Source organism: Tribolium castaneum, chromosome 6 (genome assembly GCF_031307605.1).
Source record: "Tribolium castaneum strain GA2 chromosome 6, icTriCast1.1, whole genome shotgun sequence".
In the NCBI taxonomy this organism is placed as follows: domain Eukaryota; kingdom Metazoa; phylum Arthropoda; class Insecta; order Coleoptera; family Tenebrionidae; genus Tribolium; species Tribolium castaneum.
Window position 1 is genome coordinate 3,609,558 of NC_087399.1, and position 27,084 is coordinate 3,636,641.

The 27,084-nt window shown below is 33.6% G+C and overlaps 1 protein-coding gene across 1 annotated transcript; it reads right to left on the bottom strand.

The window, feature by feature from the left end:
* Nucleotides 1–5,341: 5,341 nt before the first annotated feature.
* Nucleotides 5,342–26,879, bottom strand: LOC657356 (runt-like protein). The gene is made up of 5 exons (XM_008198704.3): nt 26,647–26,879; nt 22,583–23,256; nt 18,421–18,621; nt 9,533–9,706; nt 5,342–7,699 (listed from the first exon to the last, which is right to left on the bottom strand). The coding sequence occupies exons 2-5, from the start codon at nt 22,950–22,952 to the stop codon at nt 7,086–7,088; spliced, it is 1,359 nt and encodes a 452-aa protein (XP_008196926.1). The 5' UTR covers nt 22,953–23,256; nt 26,647–26,879; the 3' UTR covers nt 5,342–7,085.
* Nucleotides 26,880–27,084: the final 205 nt, after the last annotated feature.

Genomic DNA, 27,084 nt, shown 5'->3' on the forward strand with positions numbered 1-27,084 from the left:
GTTGACGGGGCTAGAACATGTCCGATGGTTGGCCAGCAAAGCCGGCGAAGTCACAGTCTCGCCGCCTGCTCGGTTCACCAACAAACAACTCCAGAAGTGGGATATTTGTTATTTGGAAATTTGATTTCCCGCGTTATCGACCGCGACTATAAAAGCCAACTTTTCGGATTAGTTGCGCGATTTATTGGCGTTTCTTTAGTTTAGCTAATGTCCGATTGTTTTGACGGTATTAAACCTCCAGGGGGTTCAGCCGGCGTTCGCTCCCATATTGATTTAAAATAACCCAAAGCTAGTAATATTCGAACCCCATCCAAACCCTCCATTCGCTGTTAAGCAATTAGCAAACAAAGAGTGCTGTTTGAATAGGTTTAATCACGGTTTCGCTAAAAAACACTTTTTACGGATTTTGAGCAAACAAAATTAAGACGAAACGGACAAATAAATTCGCTTAAGCGGCCCTTTTATAATTTTTTAAGTGCGTCTCCGTGCACGTCCCTGACGTTTCAGGTTATTAAAAAAATAAATTTTTTACACCACACAAAATTGCAATACAGGGTGAGTCATTGATAAGGGCGTGCTCGATTGCTCCTGCACTGTCAAAGATATCGAAATGAATTAAATGGCACTGCGAATGGGAAGTTAAAGTGCACGTTCTAAAATTATTTTTCCCGATACAGGGTGTTTCATTTTTACAGCGCAGCCTTTAACATAGTTTTTTTAAATGGCATTTTTTAGGCTGTATAAATCAGTTCAGTCTTTGCAATTTACTTTAACCGTTCAGAAGTTATTTAATTTTTTCTACAATTTAGTGCGTCTTCATTAAAAAATCGCAGTGGCCTTGGTTTTTAGGATATCAAGTTGGGTCTTTGTCCGTAGGTAAAAAAATGTCTGAGGTATCTTCTGGTGACAAGACCATATATTTTCATTGTAGCATCACCTTGCTGTGACACATTTATTTTGGTAAATTTTGAAGAACCATAACTTAATTTTTTAAATAGCACCCTCTGTATTTTATTACCAATTATTATTTAGTGTCTGTCTCATTTTACATCTTTTTTACCTTTTTAGTTTTTTTCCAAAAGAGATAATGCGGTTTTTCTAAAAATTTCACACAAAATCTCTAGGATACTAATCTAGCGTGCTATGAAAAACAATACATTTTGACATACTAATGTCAAAATGGCATTTGTAGTAGTTTTGATTTTATTGTAAAAATAAATTTCTCGCGTAAAATGCATACCAAAAAATCTTATCTAGACGTAAATTTTAAATAAATTTTGACAAGAAATTATTAAATAAAAATGACAGAAAATTTTTAATGAAGAAATAAGAAAAAAAAACGAGGTATAAGATTTGGTAAATTCTTTTTAAAAATTTACCGCTTATAATGTAGCATGATCAATTCTACAAGAAGCTTTTTTAATTCTTTCTTACATATTTTCTCTAGTAGTGCCGTCGTTTTTTTTTGCATTTTTATTTAATAATTTTTTATCAAAATTAAAGTTTATATCTTGATGCAATTTATTTGAAAATTTTATTTTCACAACAAAATCAAAACGCCTTGTACAAAAAACGCCAGTCGATTGTTGTTATGTCAGAATGTATTGTTATACATGGCACACTACGTTGGTATCCCAGAAATTTTATTTGCATTTTTCAGAAAAACCGAGTTAACTCCGAAACAATCAATTTTTGAAAAAAAAATTTAAGAGGTGAAAAAATGTAAAATAAAATGCTGAATAATAATCAATAATAAAATACAGAGAGTGCTATTTGTTAAAATCAAGTTATAGTCCTTCAAAGTTTATCAAAATGAATATGTCACAGCATGGTAACGCTAAAATGCAAAAAAACAGTCTTGTCGCCGAAAAATACCCCCGACCGTTGTTTACACATAGACAAAATCCCAACTCAATATCTTGAAAACCAAGGGCACTGCGATTTTTTAATAATGTGCCTGCAGACGCACTAAATTGTAGAAAAAATTAAATAACTTCTGAACGGTTAACGCAAATTGCAAAAACTAAACTGACTTATAAAGCCTAAAAAGTGCACATTTAAATTTGTACAAATATACAGGGGGTGCCATTTAAAAAAACTATGTTAAAAGCTGCACTGTAAAAATGAAACACCCTGTATCGGGCAAAATAATTTTAGAACGTGCGCTTTTGCAGTGCCATTCATTTCGATATTAATGACTCACCCTGTATATGTCCAGCACATTTTTCCTACTTTCTTAATTTTTTCCGTGCAGTTTGTTTTAACCGTAGGTGTTCGAGACCGTGGAAGCGAGACGCCAGACTTCCATTAGCAAATTGCAATCCATCCATGGTTTGATTTAGAACATCGTAGTTTTTGCGGGCTTATTAGGTTAAACCTAGCCAGCGTTCCCTAAAATGGGTATCCGGCTCGCCGCTAACTACTGGCTAATTTGTTTGTTTTTCGCCGCTGATTCATTTTCCGCGCCGCGCCATCGAAATTTATAATATTGCCCGGTAGAAGGGACCAAGACAAATACGAATTCAAATTAAAATATTTACAAAAGCAAATGAACGGCGTTCTTCTCGCAGCATTCGTTCCTTTGAATCGGCAAAAGGGAGCGAGGGAGCGCGGAGGGCGCAGACATGCAAAGAACTGAATTGTTTGAAGAAAGACCAAAGGACGCAACTTGACAAATTCGGTTTGCATTCCTGCTCGGAATTTCCGCGTGACTTGTGATGGCAGAACTGCGGGAGCCCCCGAGATTTATCATTCAACCCCTCGGACACCGAACCAATCGCCAAACTATCGTTCTTTCGCCTTTAATTAGCGCCTCCATAATTCAGAAGGAGCTCGTTAGCGTTTCATGAGAAAATAAGCAATTTTGAATAATTAAACCATCAGACTGACATCGCAAGATTGACTTTTGCTGTTTTAATCGCTTTTCGTTGCGTCGAACGCTCCTCTAAATTTTTGAAAATATCCAAACTAGTTTCGGTGTAGCAGTCCGTTTTGAGTGATAACTACAAGCAAAAAGCATCGCATTTAATTGCGAAAACGGGACGAAAAAATCAATTGAAATGTGCGCTCCCCTTCTGAATAATGACAAAGACATATTTTTAAAATTCGTTAATGGTGCGTGCGGTGCGATATCAAACCGAATTCTCCAAGTCGGAAATCCCGGAACGTGAAGAATTAACTCCGGAGCGATTTTTCCGGGGAGGCTTGAACGCCATCTATACTGATAATTAGACGCGCTTTGTTGCCGATCATTTCTTTATTGAATCAATAAGGCCGCTCGAGGGGAGACTTATTAAATTACGCGGCCAACTGGGACACAAGGATTTTATTTATAATACTGCTTTCCAAAATATCGGCCCCAAAATTTTCCATATACAGCGTGTTCCGTCTAAACCCCACACTAGAATTATTGGAAGTTCACATGACAGTCATCAGAAAATTTGTAGGTATACAACCATAATCCGGCAGGTACTGATCAACAAAAATTTTTTTGAATTATTTTAACAAATTTTGTCGTTTTGGAAATTTTTGCACTTGCATGTTTGATTTCAAAAATAGATAATTCTGCCGTTTTTAAAAACTTTGTAATTTTTTTGGTTTATTTAGAAGAAATCTTTTTTTATGCTGAACAATTATCCAAAAGAAAATTTGATGCCATTTTTAGTTTTTAAATTATTAAAAAAAAAATATAAAAATTATAATTTTTGATTTAATTTTTAGTCCTTTTTAAGGAATACATTCTTCAGACACTTTTTTACAAGAAATTTCAATCTGTTATCTGGCATTTTCCAAGGCGTTCTTGATGTCTTGAGTTACAACACTCAACTTTGATTTTTCTTATAGACTTGTAAACTTGATACTTGTATTTTTGAAAAATCTTTTTGTTCCTGAATCAATGATGTATCACATAATATGACCAAATCTCACATGCTGATAAAAATTAAGAAAAAAAAATCGTTTTTGCTAAAAATGCTTTAAAAAAACGCCAGTAATTTTGTTTAACAAACTAGATTTTGACAATTCTATTAAATATGCGAGCTGAATTTTATAATTTTGTCTTGTTTTGTTTTGCGAAGAATAAACATCTGGCTTATTAAGTCGATTTATTTTTAAATAAGTAGGCTTGGCGAAAACGCAAACTTTCCAGATCCAAATTTAATTAAACCACCAAAATCTAGTTTACTTAAAAACAAAATTGTTGACTTTTTTCCAAAGCACTCTTCGAAAAAATGTTTTTTTCTCCAATTTGATCAGCATGTGAGATTCAATCATACCATGTGATAGATCGTCCTAATCAGAAATAAAAACACTTTTCAAAAATACAAAAAGCGAATATGGCCTCCATAAGAAAAACCAAAGTTGAGTGTCGTAACTTTAACATCAAGAACGTCTTGAAAAATACGATGACAGATTTAGATTCCTTGTAAAAATGTGCCTGAAGAAGGTTTTAGTTAAAAACGTCTAGTTCTTTTGGTTTCCGTTTGAAAAAATAAAAACAAAAATTACAAATTTTCGTTTTTTTGAGGGGTTTAGAGGAAACAGCTTGTAGATACCTACACTCCCTTTGAAGCTCTTTGTTTCGAAATTAAGTTTAATTTCGTTTAATTTTTTATTTGATAAGACGTTAAATAAATGCTTTATTAATAATTGTTGCTTGGAGTAGTTTTTATCAAACCAAAAACGCAAAGTATGCGGACGTCTCCGTCTTTGTGCCGGCGATAATAAGCACCTCCAGTTCGTTTCTCTGATTAAAGAAAGCAGTGGAAGCGACCGTCGTAAACAAATTTACTTTAATTAATGATTGGATGCCCTCTGTTTATAATGAGCCGGGTAGGTGGCCGTGTTTCCTCTCGACTCCGTCCCATATAATTGTAACTTGGGGTCTTCATTGTGATGTCACCTAGGTGATCCGCCGAGGTGAAAGGTTGCCATAGAGGTGTTCTCTCAGTCGTAAAGTTGATGTCGCCAGATGCCTCTAAATATCATTAGAGCCACTGATCCGAAAAAGTCCAAGTCAAATAAAGTCTGCTCTCATTCCGACCGAATTAATTTTTTCTTTTCACGCTGAGACAGACAAATCCTCAAGGACGCGGCGGACCCATGTGCCACGCCGACTCTAATTTGCTTAGTTCAGCGACGATCATTTGTTCAAATTACGCCGTTTCGGACAGCGAGCCATTCGAGTGAATCCCCCAGAACGGCTCGGGAGTCACTCGGCTACTTTGCTGGACGGATGGACGCAGGTTAGCGGGGTGGAACACACCCCAAAGTCGGAATTAATGATGGCTTTTATTGAAACTTCAATTTCTTGATTAGGGGACAGGAATTGCCAAAGAAACAATGCGTTTATACAACAGGTTTATTCCATATTTACAAACAAAATAGATTACATCAAGTAAAAAGTTTAAAAACTAATTACACTTCTGAATGTACATTAATGTATTTACAAGAGCTTGGGACTGACATAAATCATGACTAGTGTGATATCCACTCAGCTAAAATATTTACATGGAATTATGGAACGTGCTAAGTACCACCAACTGGGACAAACTTTACCAAAAAATTAGAAAAAAATAGGGTCTAGCCCTGCTCCCGTCTTCTGTAGCCCAGTTGTTATTAAAGTTCGAGTTTTGATATTTTGGTTGTCATTTATACTCTAGAACAAAGTGTTTCAAAAAATTTTTTTGATTATCAGTGTTCAAAAAAAGTGTGACGTTATAATAATATTTTTTAATAGCATACTATTTTTTGTGCTCGTTAAAATACCCTTGTAGCTTCTTACATGTCTCTAAAAACTGTTAAAAATTAAAAAAAAAAAAACGGTTCAATCAATCTAGTGAGTAGCTGTCAAATAAATTAAGAAAAAATAGATTGAACAGATTTTGAAGTTAAACTAAACTAAAACAAACAACAAAAGTAGAAAGTAGAAAAAAGTAGTGTTTTATAAGACTTAATTGTGACACTCCTTCGTCGTGCTCCAAAACCATGCCACAATAGAGCGTCTTATAAAACACGTATAATAATCAATGTGAGAAAATTTTACGGGGCGGCCATGACACTACAATCGAACAACTGACTTGCGAAGTTCAATATTTATCGACAATTACATCGAGTCACCTGGTCGATTGTAGTGTCATGACCGCCCCATAAAATTCATCACATTTATAATAATAATATACTATTGATTGATTTGAATTACTACAAAGTTTTACAATTTTTTATTGTTATTAGTTTTAATTTTTTTATTTATTTTTAGCAAATAACTCCAAATGTGTTACAATTTGCTTTAAGATTGTAAATAAAAAAAGATCGGCTTCTAATTCCTCATCGAATTATATTATAAAATTAAATAAATTAGAAGTTGCTGTAAAATAAGCAAAATAAAAAGCTCTAAAGTTTAAAAAGTTTGGAAATAAATTGTAAACATTCTATATAAATGTAAATCAACCAAAACTTAATAAATAGTCAACTAAACCTTGTTCAACACAAACCTAGTAATAATGTCATAAAAAAGCACCGTTTTTATTTTTTATTAAGTTTTAATATTAAAGAGAAATCACGTAACCGATTTTTTTGGTTTTTATTTTTTTTAACAACAATCCCTAAACCGATTTGAAAATTACTTCAGGGACGTATAAGAAATTAAAAAAGTATCCTAATGAGCAAAAAAAAATATTATCAGGTCATACTTTATTTGGAACATTCAATCAAAAATATTTTCCTAAAATGTGTCTTACAGTATAAATAACATTTGTAACTGTGTCACAGAAGAGCTGAGCTGGAACACTCTGTAGACAAAATAGAAGTTTAAATACCGTTCGACAATCCACAGAAATCAGCAGTCATGTCAAGGTGTTAAGCTAAAATAATCCTAAACCGAATTTATTATCAGGGGTGGCTGTGTCAGTGGACTTTTAGGCGGCACTCAAACTAACAGTTGTACCGCTTTAGTAATAGTATCTTAGAAAAAAAATAGTTTGAGAGGAAAATTTGCAAGCCGTCACTTTTGCCCCTTGTTCTAATTTTCGGCGAAAGTCCTACCATCCCGGATAAGTACTATAACCAATTCTACCCTAAGCTTTATCCTAATAGGGCCTCCACACGTCCCCAAGTCTATTACACTTCAAGTGCTCCTTTTCACTCGAACTGACCTCCTCCTTCTGCCTCACGAGCGTGATCGCCGCCTTCCTGCACCTATGCAGCGACAGGTTCACCCCTTCGTCCTTGCCCTTTTTCTCTTCCTTCGCCTTGCCGTCGTCGGACTTGACCTCGTCATCCACCCCTTCCGACTTGGTCGATCCGTTGGGATTGTGACCTAGTTCGAGAGGCGACGAGCTCCTCGGCAGCAGGGAGTGGTGTCGCAGGTTCATCCAGGCCCAGTCGTGCGGGTAAAACTGCGAGTAGAACCACTGGCCGGGGGGCGGAAGTAAAGGAGCGTTGAGGAACAGGCTGGCGGCTAGTGCGTTATTGAACAATTGATTGTTTTGGATTGGGGGCGGAGGCGCCCCGGGAAATGCCGGTGGCGGCTGCGGGGACGGAGTCGGCGATGCTGTTACGGATATGTCATCTTCAGGTGGCGAAAGCGGGGCGCCTGCGGTTGTGAGAAGGCCCACTTGCGTGGGGGAGGTCTTGGGGGAGGTGGTGCTGTGGGCCGGGGTGCAGTTGATGGAGATGGGGCCCAGGGAGGTCGAGCTGGGCTCTGGAAAAAACAAGTTGATTATGAAAACTTTACTCGCATTGTGAAACAAAAATAAGTCTCAAAAAACATTGTTAATAAAAATCATGGCCACTGCGAATAGTAGGATTTGCGCACGTCCACTATTTTTGACTAGAAAATACACAAATTTGGTGATTTTTGGAGAAATTATGTGCATTTTCGGTCAAAAACGTGCTGAAAGTCACAAAAAAGGTAAAAACAATTTTAAATTGTAGAATCAACTTATACGTCCGGTATCTTTTAATGAAATCTGGTGAAAAATTAGAAAATTAAATTGAAAAAAAGTGGAAGAAAATGTTTTCTCGAGCTAATTCGCCGACTTTTGAACTGAATGTATTTGCGTTTTAGGTGAATTATTGCAATTATATAGTTTGTAATGTTGATTTATTTAAAAAGTTTGTGTTAAAATATCTGCAAAACACGGTCAGTTCCTGGGGCTTGGTGGCTCAGTGGTATAAGCGCCACTTACGACGGGGGAGGTCGGGGGTACGAACCCGGAGCAGGGTAACAATTTTTCTATAAAAAAAAGTAAAGAAAAGGTAAGTAAAACAACACATAAACAAAAATAAGAGACTGAGAGAACACATAGACGTATAAACGTAAAGCGGAGCATAAAACTGACAGAAATAAGAAAATAATGCGGCAAAAGGTAAAAGTACGTAAAGGCGCTAAATTGTAAACGTAAGAACACATCTCAATAAAAGGAAAATACTTTTTGTTTTGCGAGAAAACAAATGAACGTAAAGGTGAAACATAACTTCAAACTTTTGCGTTGAATCCTTAGATGACCCACTTCTTAAATTATAAAAAAATATACGAAAATATTTAATTTATATCTAAAAATTTTTAGTTAACTGAGTTTGTTTAGTAAAGTTCCGAAAAACATTGTCAGTAAAAATCATGGCCACTGCGAATCCGGTAGGATTTGCGCACGTCCACTATTTTTGACTAGAAAATACACAAATTTAGTGATTTCTCGAGAAATTATGTTCATTTTCGGTCAAAAACGTGCTGAAAGTCACAAAAAAAGATAAAAACAATTTTAAATTGTAGAATCAACTTATACGCCCGGTATCTTTTAATGAAATCTGGTGAAAAATTAGAAAATTAAATTGAAAAAAAGTGGAAGAAAATGTTTTCTCGAGCTAATTCGCCGACTTTTGAACTGAATGTACTTGCGTTTTAGGTAAATTATTGCAAATATATAGTTTGTAATGTTGATTTATTTAAAAAGTTTGTGTTAAAATATCTGCAAAAGACGGTCAGTACCTAGGGCCCTGGTGGCCCAGTGGTATAAGCGCCACTTACGACGGTGGAGGTCGCGGGTACGAACCCGGATCAGAGTAACAATTTTTCTATAAAAAATAAGTGTAGAAAAGGTAAGTGAAACAACAAGTAAGCAAAAATAAGAGATTGAGAGAACACAAAGACATATAAACGTAAGCGGAGCATAAAATAATGTGGCAAAAGGTAAAAGGCGCCAAATTGTAAACGTAAGAGCACATTCTAATAAAGAGAAAATACCTTTTGTTTTGAGAAAAAAAGAAATGAACGTAATGGCGATTCATAACTTTAAACGGAAGCGTTGAATTCTTAGATAACTCATTTCTTAAATTATAAAAAAATTAAACGAAAATATTTAATTTATATCTAAAAATTTTACAATAGCCAAATCACAAATCAACTTTTAAATCAAGTTCACAGTTACTATATTTTTATTTTAGTGTAAAAAAATGCATTACTATATTACCATCATTTCTAATACGTAGAATTTTATTGCGAGTGTCATTTGAAATAAAAAAATGAAGTACTTACCGTTTGCTATTCTCGGTGAGGTGTTAATTGGACGGTCGAGCGCTGCAAACATATGGGGAGGAAAGTGCGGGTGGTGGTGAGGAACGAAGGGTCCTGGGGGGTACGGATGTCGCCCCCCTAGCATGGCCCACTCGGGCGGGGGCCCCGGAAGTCCCGCCAGATGATGAGCAATGCCTGCAAAAAAAGCCATCATTGCGCCTTCTCCCGAACTCAAATTGATTAATTAAGACAAATGGTGGTGTCGGCAAAAACGTCATTATCCTCTTAAGTTGGCAAAGTCTCCTGGTGCGCGTATTCAATAATAACCCTCATAATCTCATATTTCCTGCAAACAATAAGTTGCAAACTAGAATCCTGGGAGAAGGCAGCGACCAGGATCTCGGTATAGATCTTGATACTAAAGGTTAGCAGCAGTCCTGTGGCGCACCAATGAGGTCTGAGGCAGCCCCGCCCGACCAATGAGGCGTCTTGGAATCAACCCTTTCGCTCATTACTTCCGTTGCCTTATCCCCAGCGGCACGACTCCGCTGGCCGACTGCAACATCATGTGATACGTTCGAGGTTACAATTGCAGCCAGCTTGGTGTATTTTATGTTACAATAACGTCTTGTTTGTGTTTTGCTATCGATCCGGAAAAATCCGGAGTTTAATTAAAAATTGACTCCGGCCCCGGATAAGTAACGACTAATTCCGAAAAGAAGAAGCTTAGCACCGAGTAAATACGGCAATTTAAACGCGAGGGGCGACGAATTAAAATCGCCCTTAAAGATAAGCCCGCGCGTAAAAAACATCCCTTTTACAAGCGAAAAACTTCGTTAGAATCCCTTCAAGGAAAAACTTCGTTAGCGACGCGCGGTGTTAACAATACCGGGGATTTTTAGGAAGTCTTAGATAGATTCCGGCTCACTTGATTGCCACCGTAATGAGGGGCGGAATGACATTTATCTTGCAAGGGTTTAGTCTAGGTGTTGGCCCGGCGATTATTCAAACCCTTTAAAATGGAGCAAGACTAATGCCGACGTCCTATTAAAGGGATGCAACCCGGGCGCGACCGCTTCGTAAATCTCCGGCTAGCTCCGCCAATTCACCACCCCCTCAAACACTCACCACATATTTTTATGCAACCTCTTTTATCAAATTAACAAATCTCGGTTACTTATTCGCACCCAAACCCAATGTTTTCGTGCCTAACCTTCGCAACCGAACTCGATCTTGCGTCGTCTCTCGGTGCAAATCCCACTCACACAGGGAATACATTAAGGGATGATGGCCCACTTGCGAGAACCTGCCCTCTTTAAGACGTGGATAAATTCCGAGTATTAAGAGTCGAGGACACTTTATTACTGCATAAAGCGTCTCGGGAATAACGAACACTTTGAAAAAAATTTGTTTGCCGAAAACGTGGTGCGAATAGTTCGAGGTGTGTGATAAGGGTGCGTGTTGAGCGGGAGGCGGGAAAGTGTGTAATTGAGTTATAGTCTTGCCTTCTGCTGCTGGTGATATCTCGGGGAGTTGATATCTGGGGGCGCCTGACACTTGCAAATATTAGCGAGGGGTTGGTAACACGTTGGGTTTTTCAAGTTTGTTGACTTTTGGTGGATGCGCCGGGCGAAGAAACCGCTCGGTTGTAATCAAAAGCGGACCAGCAGGACACGCGTGTGCCAGACACCCAACTAATGACTCGCTTCCGATTGCAAATTGCCATGAAGCGTGTCAGACTGAGAAATTCGCGAACATCGATCTTAAAAACGCACAAAAATCTGTGACGTGATTTGGCGCGTTAATTTTTTACAATTAGAGAGAAATGTTTTGGTGGAATGAATTGAATCGCGGCGCCACCTAACGAAACATTTGCAAAGTGTGTGTGAACGGAAAGCTTGCATGTTAATTCGTTCTGTACTGAAAGGGTTGAACTATAGGGAGAAATCAATAAGAATATGCGAGTTTTAACTGTGTCCGTGCTAACTGCAGGATAAATCTGTGTGAAATAATATTGAAATGAAGCAAGGCTGTAAACCTGTTTTTTAATAATAGCTACAAATAAGTTAAAAATTTAGGTTTAAAAATGTGATAAAATAGTTTGGGAATGACTTTTTTGTTCCTTGAAAATCTCTTACAGCTATAGATGCGAGACGATAAGAACAACATATCTCGGATCTAATTAATAATTTACATAAATTTTGTACAAAGAAACGACATTTAAAGTCTGCTTCTTGTCTTTTTTAAAGGAAAAGTGACAAATAAAAAATAGAATTTAGGTCAGTGGCATATTTACCCATGAGCTAAATAGGCTAATCAATTGATCAACCTTTTAGTTTTGGTTTTATTTTTTACTTTGTAATTTTTTAAAATTTTAAGAGTTTTAGGGATCTTTCGATAGTTTCATTTCAAAATTCACGGTAAGTAAAGTAGAAAAAAGCTGAGTAGTACGTAATACACAAAAATGTCTTTGAATAAATAAGTCAGAAAAAAGTAAAAAAATTGCTGTTGAAAAACAATAACTTGAATAAATTTATAGGGTAATTTGTAGATGTTTATTTTTAGTTTTCGTAGTATTTTTTACTTCGTAAGTTCTTAATTATTTTGTTAATGAGTTTTAAACAGTTTTTAAGGGTTTCAATTCATATTATAAAAAATATACAGTAAGTAATAGCAGAAAAATACAGAAAAATGAAAAAAGTCAAAAAAATGCAAAAATAGCTACGTTTTTTAAAAAATAATAACAAATAAATTCACTATAATGTTTTAATAGATTTCTTAGAAAATAAAGAAGACATTTAAAAATCTAGTGCACGTTTAGTGACATTACAAAAAAATTTTTCAGGTTTTTCAAAAATTTAATTTAATTTTCAGAACTTGTATTTGTAGAAACTTGTGCCAGAACTGTAATTGCTATTTCATTTATGTAAACTTATTGAAAAAATTAATGATATTACTGAAATTAAAGAAATTCAACTGATAAAAAAAATAAAGTTCAAAGCAGATCTATATTTACGCAAAAGTTGATAGAATTTATTTGATTTTAAAAGAATTAGACTTTTGCAGTTGTAGTGAAAAAGTATATATTAAAACACCAGTATCTCTAACATTTTTTGAGCAGTTTGTGCAGTTTAGTAGTTTATTTAAAACGTTTATTTTTAATTTTTGTCGTAATTTTTACTTCGTAAGTTCTTAATTTCTTGGCAAATAAATCTCAAAAAGTTTATAGTAATTTCAAATCAAATTATAAAAAAATTACGATAAAAGTAATAGTAGAATAAGCCTAAGTAGTACAAAGTACAAAAAATGTCTGAAAAAAGTCAAAAAAAAGTTTAGGGACGACTACATTTTTTGATAAACATTAACTTTTTAAATAAATTTAGAATAATTCTTAATAGGTATTTTAAAAAATAACGAAAACATTAAAAAAAATTAAAAACAAAACAAAAAAATTTAATAAAAAAAAATAAAAATTGAAAAAATTAAATTAAAAAACAAAAACATTAAATAAATAAAATTTAGTACACGTTTGGAAGCATAAAAAAAACTTTTTCGGGTAAAAATAACAAAGTTATAAGCAGATACCTATTCACTTATTTGTTTTTATTAGATTCCAATGAGCAAAAATTGATTTGTTTGATTTTGAAAGAATTAGACTTTTTAGCTGTTTTGAAGCTGTGTACATTAAAACACCTATTTCTCAAACATTTTTCGAAAACTTTATGCAATTTAACAGTTTATTTGAGATGTTTATTTTTTGTTTTTGTCATTTTTTCCGTGTTTCTTAATTCTTTGGTTTGTAAGTTTTAAAAAGTTAAGTTTTTGGTAGTTTTAATTCACATTATAGAAAATTCACAATGAGTAATAGTATAAAAAGTCTGTGTAATGCAAAATACAAAAAATGTCTTTGAAAAAAGTCAAAAAATAATCTATAAAAAAACTACATTTTTCGAGAAGCAGTAAATTTTTAAATAAATTCAGCTTGATTTTTAATAGCTATCTTAGAAAATGAAAAAAATATTTAAAAATCTAGTGCACGTTTGGTGACAAAAAAAACTTTTTACAAATTTTTAATAATAATTTTCAAGTCGCTTGCATTTGTAGAAAACTTGTACTAGGACTGGCTTTCTTATTTCATTTATTTAAACACCAATATCTCCAACATTTTTCGAGCAGTTTCATTTAAAGTATCACCAAAAGAGTGACACCACTTAAAATTTTAATTAATTTCTGTAATACAAAGTAGTTAAAAGCTACGACAAAAAATGTCTTCTTGTCAATAAAAAATCTAGTTTGTAAATTTTTTCCCAGTTAAATATATATATTTTTTTTATATCATAGGAAGAAGTGGCAATAAAACTTTGAGGAACTTTGCTTCTCTCTAAAGAAAATCGTGATCGAGCGTAGCGAGCGATCGGCGTTTGTCTCCCCGTTAAATCTTAAGTTAATTGGCAATGAAAAGCGACTTATCCGTCCATATGCAGGCGTTAAATCTTTACGATGGCGTTTACCTATTAAGCCCCGATCGAGGCCGTTATGTGAAGTGAGGCAATACAACAACCTCATTAGCCCGAAGCGGGAAACGTTCGGCTCTAATCTTACTACGTGGAGCAGGATAATAACTAACTACCCTCATGCACCAGTAGTTCGGGAACACAACCTACGCCATTAATTACATCAGCTAATTATCAATTAAAGCAACATCCCGACGAATAACTCCAATTATGTGAACAGTTCGCGCCCATCTCGACCAAAAGAAAAACAATTTTTCACAATACGTTGCACGTGCGTTAAACCCACTGAGGTCACTATGGCAACCGCACCACTAGACAAAATATTCAATCGGGGAAACTGATTTGCAATCCGCTTAGGACCAGATTAAATAGAATAATAGCCCCAATATAAACGATGAATTGAAAATATTCGCCAGGAAGCCGAATAACTTGCGCAGGAATTTGAACGAAAAATTCACATGCGATCGCTCCAAAGCCGAGCCAAAATCACACAGTCTTCTCAAAAATTATAATTCGGCCGTTTCACCATTCCTGACAACATTTCAACTTGTTTCCCCGTTTCCAATTCCCAATCAAACAGTTGTAATTAATTTAAAAAACACCAAGAGAAATTGTAAATACACTTTTATGCAACGAGCGCATGCGAGTTGCATACTTAGACACCCGACTTTTTTTTAATTCAAAATGTTTATAATCTCGGATTCAGATATTAAAAAGAAGGCTTAAAATGTCACCAACAAAAAAATACTTTATAAACACGATGTAAGCAAGTAAAGATCAAATATTCTGACCTGTTACAGTTTTAATTTAGAACCGGTTATTGTTCTGTACGTTTATTTAGAAAATGTGGTGTGTTCAAGTAAGTTAAACGCTGATTGGTAATATTGCGGTTGCTGACAAACAACGCAATATAATATTATTGATTGTTTAGTTATTAGTTCAGGACAGAATCAAACGAAACTACCCGGCTTCTGTATAATAAACCATTCAAAATATTTGATGTGAAAAACAACCACAAAAAAGGGAAAATCAAAACTGATGACCATGTCACAAAGCAACTAAAATTCGTAGTAAATACTTGTAAATCACCAAAACATTTAACTAAATTAAAGTGTCACACCAAACCATTCTTTTTTTGTATGTTAATTATTCGTACTTAAATTCAACCAAAAGCTACAATGATTTAAATAACACTAACTCTTTGGGAAAATATAACAAATCTTCATTAAATAAAACTGTGTTAATTATAGTAGATGTTTAAATTTTGATGAAACAGTGTTCAGAACGCATTTTTTATCATCTAAAATATCGACTGATTTACGTAAGAGGACGAGAAGTTTTGCAGAAATAAAATGCCCCACAAAAATATTATTTAAATTATTTTGAATAACAAGTATAGACGCCGTAAAGATTTTAAAACGCATATAAATGACTTAAAAGACAGTAAATGCAGTAATTTATTTTCAAAGTTTGCAAAATAAATGACACACTTGTGATTTCTCAAATTCTATGATAGAATTGTTTAAGACTTACTTAAAATAATAGGCAGCAATTTGTTTGTTTGTTTTCTGTTTTTACCTTTTGTATACAGTACTCAAGTGTGCCCCAGTGGTTGAATTTTAAAGTTATTGACTTTTTTTTAGTATACATAAATGATATCACTAGTGTAACCAAAAATTCGTTGTACAAAGTGTTTGCTGATGACTTAAAAATTTATCAATCTCTTGGCAATGACTTGCAGCAAACTTCGAGATGATTTGAACGATGTTTTGAGTTGAAATAGTAGTAATAATAAATATTCAATAATAATAAATAATAAATAATAAACATTAAAATAATAAAAAAATAATAGAAATAGTAAATTATTATATGATACCTTAAAAAAAACTCAATTTTATAAATACTACGTACTAACACTAATACTACGTATTACACCGCCCTTTTTACAGCACTACCTCACTCCAAGACTTAGTTAAAAAATTATTTATTAACTTGAAAAATGGTGGATGCGCCAAATTATTCATTAAAAAATTTTATAACTCAAAAACTAAAAGTCGTAGAGCAAAACAGTTTGTTCTAGTAAATTCAGCGGCTCATTTTCTGTATTACACTGCCATTTGTACAACACTATCTCATCCAAAAACTTGGATAAAAATTTATTTATTAACTTGAAATATGGTGGATGCGCCGAATTATTAATTAAAAAATTTATAACTCAAAAACTAAAAGTCATAGAGCAAAACGGTTTGTTCTAGTGAATTCAGCGGCTCATTTTCTGTATTACACTGTCCTTTTTACAGCACTACATCACTCGAGGACTTAGTTAAAAAATTATTTATTAACTTGAGAAATTGTGGTTGCGCCGAATTATTTATTAAAAAAATTTATAACTTAAAATCTAAAAGTCGTAGAGCAAAACGGTTTGTTCTAGTAAATTCAGCGGCTCATTTTCTGTATTACACCGCTTTTTTTACAGCACTACCTCACTCCAGGACTTAGTTAAAAAATTATTTATAAACTTGAAAAATGGTGAATGCGCCAAATTATTTATTAAAAATTTTATAACTCAAAAACTAAAAGTCGTAGAGCAAAACGGTTTGTTCTAGTGAATTCAGCGGCTCATTTTCTGTATTACACCGCTTTTTTTACAGCACTACCTCACTCCAGGACTTAGTTAAAAAATTATTTATTAACTTAAAAAATGGTGGATGCGCCAAATTATTTATTAAAAAATTTTGTAACTCAAAAATTAAAAGTCGTAGAGCAAAACGGTTTGTTCTAGTAAATTCAGCGGCTCATTTTCTGTATTACATCGCCATTTTTACAACACTATCTCACCCAAAATTTTAGATAAAAATTTATTTATTAACTTGAAAAATGGTGGATGCGCAGAATTATTAATTAAAAAATATATAACCTAAAAATTAAAAGTCGTAGAGCAAAACAGTTCATTCCAGGGAATTTAGCGGCTTATTTTCTGTAATACAGCGCCGTTTTTACAACACTACCTCACTCGAGGACTTAGTTAAAAAATTATTTATTAACTTGAAAAATTGTAGATGCGCCAAATTATACTACGTAATAATAAAACTGTTGAAACAAAAAAACTTTGTTAAAAATTTGAAAATATTATTTAATGCAACGCTTGCATTCAATGTCCACATAAATGCTCCTATTAATTTAGCTTAGATAAGTTAAGGCTTTTTATTAACAAAAAATTAAATTTTTTAATAACACCAGTCGATTTTAAACTAAGAACACCGGCCTTAAATCACATACTTATGTTATGAAATAATTTTATTACTTATTTCTTGTTTTTACAATTTTCTAGAAATACCTTTTCCTTTTTCTAAATAGTACTTTTATTTTTTATTATTATTGTTATTATTGTTGTACTGAATTATTTGTTTTATTTTCTTTTCTTTTTATGTGTATAGTTAATTATAACAATAATGTAATGGATGTCCTGAAACTGGCAATAAACATTATTATTATTAAAAAAATATTATACAAAGTACTACAAACAAAACAAAATTATAAAAAACACAATATAATTAAAGCATTTATTGTAATTTGCCGTCTTTTTGATAATTAATAAGCATATTAGGGTCATTAATAGTCATTATTTAACCGAACATTTTACGAAAATTGCCAATTTCACAAATTTCCATAGACGTTCTTGTAAGATTACCTTCATTATCGTCTGTACTCTTGCTTTTTGGCAAAACTTAGATAAAACAAAAATTTTAAATCAATTTTTTACTTTCAAAATTGGGACATTACCAACCGTCATAAAATCCCTAAATCGATTAAAATCACAATTTTTGTTAAAAACCGGTAAAAAAAATTACAATAATAGTATAAAAAACTGGTTTCATAGAACCTTGAAGCACATTTTTTTCCAAATAGCTCGTGGCTAACGCTATACTATTATGTACTATTATACTATTATATCATTCTATACTATTATATCAAATGATTAAAAAATACCATCTAAAAACCTGACTTCGTTTTTTCTGTATAATTTCTGATTTTAGACGATATTTCTCGACCATATAATTTTACAAAAAAATCAAAAATTATTTAAAAAATACTTATTTAAATAATATCAATTATATTATTGTAATGTTTTATTCTATTAGTGCTTATTAGTCTCGGAAAAACAGGTTTTTATCAATTTATTTTGAACTGATGTAAATAAATGAATTAACATTCATTAATTTAAATATTTATTAAAAACTGTATGCCTGAGTTAAACATTTGACCGAACTGAAACTCCAAAAAATTATAACAGAGACCTGTTTCTAATAAAAGAAAAAAACACGCACTAAAATATGTATTTAATCACTTTGTTAATTTTTTTCTGGCACAATAAAATAAAACATTTTCACTCACCGCTGAGTTTGAAGGGCAGACTCCCTGCCAGCGGATCCGGCGCGAAGGTCCTTGGCCCGAAGGGAAAGTGGTGAAACCCTTGCTGTCTCGTCTTCGACCTGGGCTCCCTTGGCCCATCCACCGTCACTTTAATCGCTTTATTATAAGTCGCGATTTGGGGCGGCGTCGTCGACACGATAATCGACAGCGTGAAGCTCTTCCCTGGAACAGAACGACGCAACTTTGAGAGAAAAAAGCGCACACCATCGTGTGACACCCTAAACAGCCGGCCATAAACGCAAACGAGGCGCGAAATCGCCGAATTATGCAAAAGACGGCGCCAGAGAGTCGCTGCATCGAGATATGGCCTAATTCGGCGCCCGCAACAGTTTGAACAAATTCGATTCTGATGGGCGATCGCCCAAAGCTGCGTTTGACGCTTTTGACAAATGTGCCAGTTCGAGACCAAACTCGAATTTAAAAGGACGCGCCGGAGAACGAGACTTGTTGAAATGTTGTTTAATTCAGTCCGCCGGCTGATGGGAATCCCCGGCAGGGGCGCCAACCTAATCTCGGGTAATTCCCCGCAGCCGATGCTTGCGGTGCATTGAAAGCCGTAAAGGTGAGTTTATGTAGCTTTTCCATCACGTTTTTAATGTTTTCGTGATATAATGTTGCGGCTATCCAACCTCGATGTTCCCCTTGTGAAAAAAGAGCGTAAAAATACGAAATTACAAATGGAAATATTAATGGAATATTCTTAGGGAGCATTTTCTGGAGCAGATATCGCTTTACGCGCCGCTCCATCCGAGAGCGGTGCAAAAAGTCGCGTTTTATTTGAAACAAAACTGCGAAAATTATTTTCGGAATAAATAATAAAAAATCAGAGAGCTGGTGGAGCTTTGTTATAAATCCATCGCTCGAATTCGAAGAATTAAATGTATTTTATTTGCATAATGAAACAAACAAATAGAACGATAAATAATAAAAATGCGTCACCGAACCTCCGCGGTAATAAATAAAAATAAATCCGAACAAACAAAATTCCATATAAATTCGGGAAATATTTTTCAAACAGGCGCGATACATCAATCAGGCGCATTACCTATAATATGGAATAAATAGGGAACGTTCTTTAATCCCACACGGCTGGCATAGTTTCATCCCGCTTTACCAGTTGGTAATGCTTGGAAATATGAATGCACTGTCGATAAATCAGGGATTACAGGGACACCAACATAATTCATAGATTAGAGATGCTCCGATCTCCAGAGCAAATAACTTAAATAGTCATGTTTACTTTGCAATGTTGGTATTTAATTAAGGTTATGCCGCCCGACGTGTTCATCGTTTCCGCACACGAACCCCGAACGTTTTTCTGTCAGTTTTGCAATTTGGCGAATTTCAAACATCGCGAAAAATTTCGAGGATTGACTTAATTAGGCGCGACTTTCACACTTCCCAGAGCTGAGTCGTAAGAAAAAAGTTTTAATTAGTTCCTGTCAAGAGGAACCGCGAGTGACAGAAACAAGGGTAGGTTACTGATCTCGTGAAAATACTATGTTTTAAGTACAAAATGCAACCAATTGCGAGAAAAATTAAACATTTTTTTAAACATTTTTAAAACCACATTGCAAAGTTTAAAAATGGTGGATGCGCCGGGCTAATTTTTTTCCCTTTGAACTTTGAACCATCGTTAAGTTAACATTTAAAAGCAAACAAAAAATTTTATTTTATTAAATAATCTTAAAAAAAATCAAGGTTTTACAAATATGCTTTTTTTTGAATAGTTTGAAAGTTATATAAATGCGATAAGCAATGAGTTTTTTGAAATATTGAAACTAATTCTCGGGTCTTCAGTTTTATATCATTATTAAACATTCAAACAGCATCTATATCTTCAAATATTAAAAAATTTGCTAATAAAATTTTAATTTGTTATCCTTCAGTGTTTTAAATTTATAATCTAAACTAAAGCATAATAATAAATCCAGAGTATAAGTCAAGACAACACAAAAAGTCGAATTTTTTATAATATTAGCATCAGTTTAAGTATGAAAATCAACCAGTCCATAAAAATAGCCACTGTAATATTACAAGTTGTTAATTATTCAAATGAGCTACAACTATTTTTTTTTGGTTTTTTATTTACTACTACCAACGTTTTGCCACCTTTTTTAGATTTCATCAAAACAATAAATAATTAGAAAACTTTGTAGTTTATGTACGAATAAATTTCTAATTTGCCTCAAAAAAACAAAATAAACTGCACTTTGTCTACTATACCAAGAATACTTAAATATATTTAACTTTTATATTGCTACATTAAAAAATAAAAGTTTTTCTTCCTTCATTTATTGTTCTTAATACAAAAATATTTATGTTTTTTAGCTCCAGATTTTTTTTGTAATTTAAGAAAAAGTTATGTTCACGTTTACATTTAAAGTTACGTTAACCTCTTACGTTTACATCCTTTTCTCTTAAGATAATTAAACAGCATTTCTACATTTTTCAAGTTACAGTCCTACGTCTACAATTTAATGTTTTTATGTACCTTTTGCTGCATTATTTTCTAGTTTTTAGCGATTTTAAGCGTTTTCTTGTTTACGTTTAGAATCTCTTATTTGTGCTTCTGTCATATTTTACTTTCTAAGTCGGCATATTTCCTGCATTTTTCTTAATTTATTACTTAAATTTTCAAACTCAATAAAAAAACCACTAAATTAAAGTACAGAAAACATTTTTTTTGACATTTTTCATGTGTGTCAGTAGACATTTGATTTAAAAAAAATCATATTTTAAAAAATTGTAAATCAAAAAACTTCAATATCAAAATGTCACTATTTTTACCCTTATTATGACTTGCTGTTTGCTTTTGACTCCGATACTATTTTTTTTTCATTATAAGTCTCCCAAAAATCATAAAATTTGTGTATTTTTTGTTCTTTTTTTTTGTATAGTCAATTTTACGCCATTTTTCAAACATTTTTGCACAAAATTAAACTCGCTATTATATTATGTTAAAACATTTTTAAAGTCTCAGTGAATTTTTTAGTCAAAACCTCACTTATTGCGCAAAATGCAAAATTAAAAAATACCTAATTAGGTCGATGCAGAAAAAATTCTCTTTCATCTAGTAAAAGAAAAATTGAAACATGCCATTTAAAAAAAATAAGTTATAAGTTATAAGTTGTCCAAACTTAACTTCAAAATTTTTGGGTCTGTTAACTTCTTTTTCAATTTTGAACAAACTGGAGAACAGATGTAGGCTTTCTCTTTTAATTTTTCAAATATGATTTTGAAATCTCTAAAACTGACAGAATTACCGATTTTTTAAGTGATAGGTGCAAATCCAAAAATTTTCAAAAAATTTTAAAAATCTCGAAATCGAGTAAACTGATAAAAACGGTCTAAAATAACTCAACTAATGCAAAAACGCACTGAAAAACGTAGCTTTCCATTTGAAATAAGAAGATTGATGGCGACTTCCGGTATAACCAAAAGTGCTACCATCTTGAAAATATATTCATTGAGCAGAACTTAACAGATTATGGCTGAGTACCAACTTTCAAATAAATATCTTTATTAGAACTTTCAATATTTTAAATGTGGAATTTATACGGAACAGGCTGTATGTAAAATATAATTTCTGCTGTTGTAATAAAAATGCGTAAAATCGTTACGTTAATTTTTTATAAAAACGTTGGCAATAATGGATTTTTTTTCTGCAAGTGGTGTTATATAATTACTTGTTTTTCAGCCTGATGATGTCTAATGTAATAAGACGAAACGTTCCATAACTCTCTTTTGGTTCTTCCACAATAATTGTTCAACTCTATAATTTATTGAAGTTTATATCGATTTTGTTAATTATTGACTAGCTAAAATAATTTGATTTAGCTGCTTTCCTCTCGTTCCAATTCAATTTTATCGTCTTGAATAAGAAGTATAACATAAATATAATAAAAAATATAGATTAAAAAAAAACAGTTATTATTAGCAAAATCAAACTGATTTGATGACAGTATTTTTTAATTACAGCTATCGCTGTCCGCTCTAACATACCTGGAATTTACAAAAATTCGTGGAAGAGAATAAGATTTAAAACAATTTTTGTATAAACACGCGTGTTTTTGTTGTCGAAAAGTGCCAAACCCAGCCACAACCCCCTCCTCAAACTCACCCCTTCCGCTCCTGCCGACGAACCTCAAATCATTGAACTTGGCGACTTGGTTCTTCATGACCGCCGTGCAGTTCCTCAGCTCGGCGCAATAGTTCTCGTCGTTGCCCGCCCTGACCGTGACGACGGTGCCGTCGCCCACGTCGCCGAGGGCCACCACCTTGAAGGCCACCGGCAGCGTCTTGTTGGACCTCCAGTGCGGCGGCAGCACCGTGCAGACCACGTGCGGGCTGCCCGTCCTCACCAGCTCCCCCGGGTGCTCCGCCAGCAGCCCGTCGATGGTCCTCTCGGCGAGCATCTCCGCCGTCAGATTGCCATAGCTCCGGTCGTAGTGACCGGTGGTGGAGGTGACTTCTCCCGTCGCGAGATGCATGGAGGTCAACTTCTTCGCGGCATGACGCGGCCAGCGCACCGCGCGGAAATGCGATGAAAAATCACGGCTGTGATGCTGTGGCGGTGGACCGCAGCTGGAAAAGTGCGCGTGGGGTTTTCCCGCGACGCTTTTCTCCCCGCCTGCCACGACCAGTCAGCGATATGTTTTTCTAATTACGCTCTACCTCTCGCTTTGGCCCATTACGGGGCGATGTCATCACGCCGACGACGCCGTTTTTATTTTCGATGCAAAAACGGAACCGATTCACAACGGAGGTGCGAACGAGACGATTCTTGACAACGATCTGGAAACAAATACGGCCTTTCAAAACCAGAAACAAGTGCTAATGAAAGGGATCATTACAGGGATTTATGATAAAGCTGACCCCAAACTCTAAATTACTCAAACGACTTTTTCTGATACAATTAACTCAAATTTAGAGTAAATTTCGAAGTGGCCTACAATGACTATTTTTTGCTTCCAAATTTGAAGAAATAGTTGTTGAAAACAAATTTGGAAAAATTATATTTTTTGGACAGTCTGAAAATGTTCTAGATTATGTATAGAACAATAAAGTTGGAACAACCAAACTTGAAGTATTTATTTAAATGTTTAATTTTTTTTTATTTTATTATTAATTCTTGATGAGCAAAATATATTAATGCATCAAATAATACTAAGATTACTAATGTACTTAGTCACATTAGTACATTTTTAAGAAAAAATACTAGATTAACAAATTTTCTTGTAATAAAATAATTTTTTAAAAAACCTCGAAAAATATTTTAAATTTCCTATGCAAACCTCATATCGTTAGAAAGCTTATCAAAAATGCTATCAATACATAAAAAAATACATGGTGTTCTAGTTGAAAAAAATGAGTTAATCAACTTTTTGAGTTTTGGCACACTCTGTATATTAGCAGCGTGCTTTAACTAAAAATCATCTATTTGTTAACACTGCAAGGTATTGTAAATTTTTCTATTTTTTTTTTCTAAAATATTCAAAGACGACTTCGCAGTGATTTTTCAAAAATTGTTTTTTTTTATAACCAAAAGTTGAATACGAAACGAAAAAACATATACCCATAAAAATTTATAAAAAGTTACATTATTTTTTTGTGTAGAATCTAATTATGCAAAAATATATGGAATGTTCTATTTAAAAAGTATAACTTTAGTTCACCACCGTGTATACAACACCCTGGGTGTAATAAAAATACTTTTTGTTTGTGTACTTTAAGTCAATCGATCGAAAAATAAAAACAGCATAGTAATATTTCTCAAATAACAAAAAAGTTATAGACCGGTTACACACCTCTGGGTCACTCTGTATAGTAATATTTTGAAATTTAAAAAACTTGCACCCACACCTAAACTAACCTAAGCCAACAACATTTTGAATAATTAAAATTATTTTAAGTAAAACCCATTTATTTAAAACATTTAAATAATCAACAAACAAAATAGAAGGTGAAAAAAAAAAGAAAAAATAAAAAAAATTGAAATCTGTCTAAAAGTAAAATTTGTTTTAAACTAAATCATGCTTACAAGAAGCTTTATTATTTCGTACAAAAACATATAAAAAATTAATTGGAAGGGCCTACACGTAAATATTTTTTTACCTACATGGTTTAAGACTTGGTTAAACACATTCATTTTATGGCGTTTCCAATGTAAAAAAAAATGAAAAAAATATCAACGTCGTTTCAAAACTGAATGTATGTTAGAAATAATATTTACAAAATGACCATTAAAAATTAAAAAAAAATCTAATGCCTAATAAATTATGACTACGTTCTCAGACCAAAACACGTATAAAAACACCAAAGCCTCAAAATGAAAAACTCGCCAGCCAAACGATTAAGATTTTTATTTCAAACAGCTTGGTATTTTTAATTTTTTTTATATTGTTAAAAATAAGCTTGATTACGCGACAATTCTAATTCGTTGGAAGCACAAAATCTCACACTTAGGTTTCTTCAAAAAAACATTAAAATTTCTAAGTTGTTTAAGCCTTTAACACTCGGTTAAAAATATTTAAAACTAGATACGAACTTATTTGGCCGTGAATAATAAGTAATGACAACAATTCTATTTATTATTTTTCTGAAAAATCCAATTAAAAATTTTACTTTGACACGCTTATCTAAACAGCTGATCCAGAAATACTGCTGTCTTTTGGCAATACTTCTAAATTTAAATTTTAAAGAATACAAATTACGTACTCTTCCAGTTAACAATAAATCAAAAATTTTGTAGAGTTATACGTCAAAATAATTTCAAAAAAAATTGAATTCAGTAGCGGTGTTAAAAATTACGAACAAAAATACTTTTCTATTTAATTAAATGATCTAGACTTTATTGCCTAAGTATATATGAAGAACATTAGCAGCTTGATCAAGTATTATATAAAAGAAACTTTAGTCGTCTTATTCAATATTCAATATCTAATTTTCGTGTTATTTAGTCATTAAAATTTCACATTTTCGAAGTTAGGGAATAAATATTTTATTTTTTATTTGTTTTCTAGGTAACAATTAATTTAAGTAATTGTAGAAAAATTCTGAAAAAATTCACATACATCGAGTCATAGAAAAATAACGTGTTTTTTTTATTTTTTTTATTTAATGTTAATAATGCAACTATCATAGCAGAAGTTTTTGTGAATTCTAGAAAAGCACTGGAAGCATCTTTTGTAAGTTTCTTTAGTTCATATATATCCTATATACAATTAATGTAAGTTTTAATTCTTTTAAAACAGTTAGTTCAAAATACATTTTAACTATTTTTACGCAAATTACAAAAAAAAAATTACAATGATTTTGAAATTTTCCGACGCGAGGTAATGTCAATGGAAACTGCACATTTACTAGAAACAATTAAAGTTTTTTCTACCTCAAATAATGCACAAAAAACGTTTAATAATAGGAAAAGGACTAATAAAATGTAATAAAGCCATAATTATTTTTCAGCGCAAAAATATTTTTTTATAAAAATTAAACCAACAACAAATTAACAAGTAAACCAATTAGTTGTACAAGTAGGGCGAGACTGATACCTCAAGAAGCCTTACACACACTCGATGGTTTAGGTCTAGAAATAAACACCCCCTTCTTGCAACTCTTATGTTACTGTTTAAACTAGTAACTTTTATTTCCAATTATTACCAATTGTTCCTGAAACTATATTATAAGCTTTAAACAAAAACAAATCGAAATTCCAAATAAGCGACCTAATTAAAAACGAAATGTTTTCATCTGATTATCAATTTTCGAAATGTATGATAGTTTGATTTCAATTACGCAAGTTGCATATCAAATCAGTTTATATTTATAAAACTGTGGGCAGTTACAAATTTGTACGCACCAAATAACTCATTAATCGTGCAATATTGTTTCATGTTCGAGTACTGCGCAAAAATCCACAAAAACTAAAACATCATTTGAAACATTCCCTATCGGCGACATCTCCCCTAAGCCGTAAAGCACAAAGTGATTCGTCGCTTCAATAAAAAACAACGGAGGGTGCCTCAAAGATGAATCAGAAATCAGCTGATCTGCCCCTCGCTGGCAAACTGGACCAGAACGTGATCCGACTGCCGAGCGCGCCCCAGCCCCGAAAAATAATAACACAGCATCGGCCCTTCGGCAGCCCCGTGCGTGCCGCCTCTAATTACTCAAGCCATTACTTACTGCGTGTGTGTGAAAAGTCGGTTTTAAGCCACAGGTCGGTCACTCGGCAACCGCGCGCGCGTTCGTTCTTTTCGCGTCGCGAGTTATTCTGACATTAAGAAAGAGTGTAAAAGTAAAGACGCGGGGTCGTTGTGTGGGTGGTCGAGGGGTGAAGTAGGCGGGGCGTGTTGAGGTAGACCGCCACCGCTGTCGCCGCCGCCAACCAGGAAAGACGCCGGATTTTTACCCTCAAACCAGCGTCGTTTCTTAGAGGTTTACCAAGGGGTAGAACTCAAGCGCGCGCAACTTCTAAACGTCTTTTCGGTTTTTTGCCGCCGGTGTCCCTCTCCAACGCGGGCAGCCGGCATGCCGTGGTCCTCTTCTGGCGTCTTGAAAGAATCACGTAGACGCTTTTTTGGTGGTGCCACCTTGCTCTGGTGCACGGTAATGGCCTGAGAC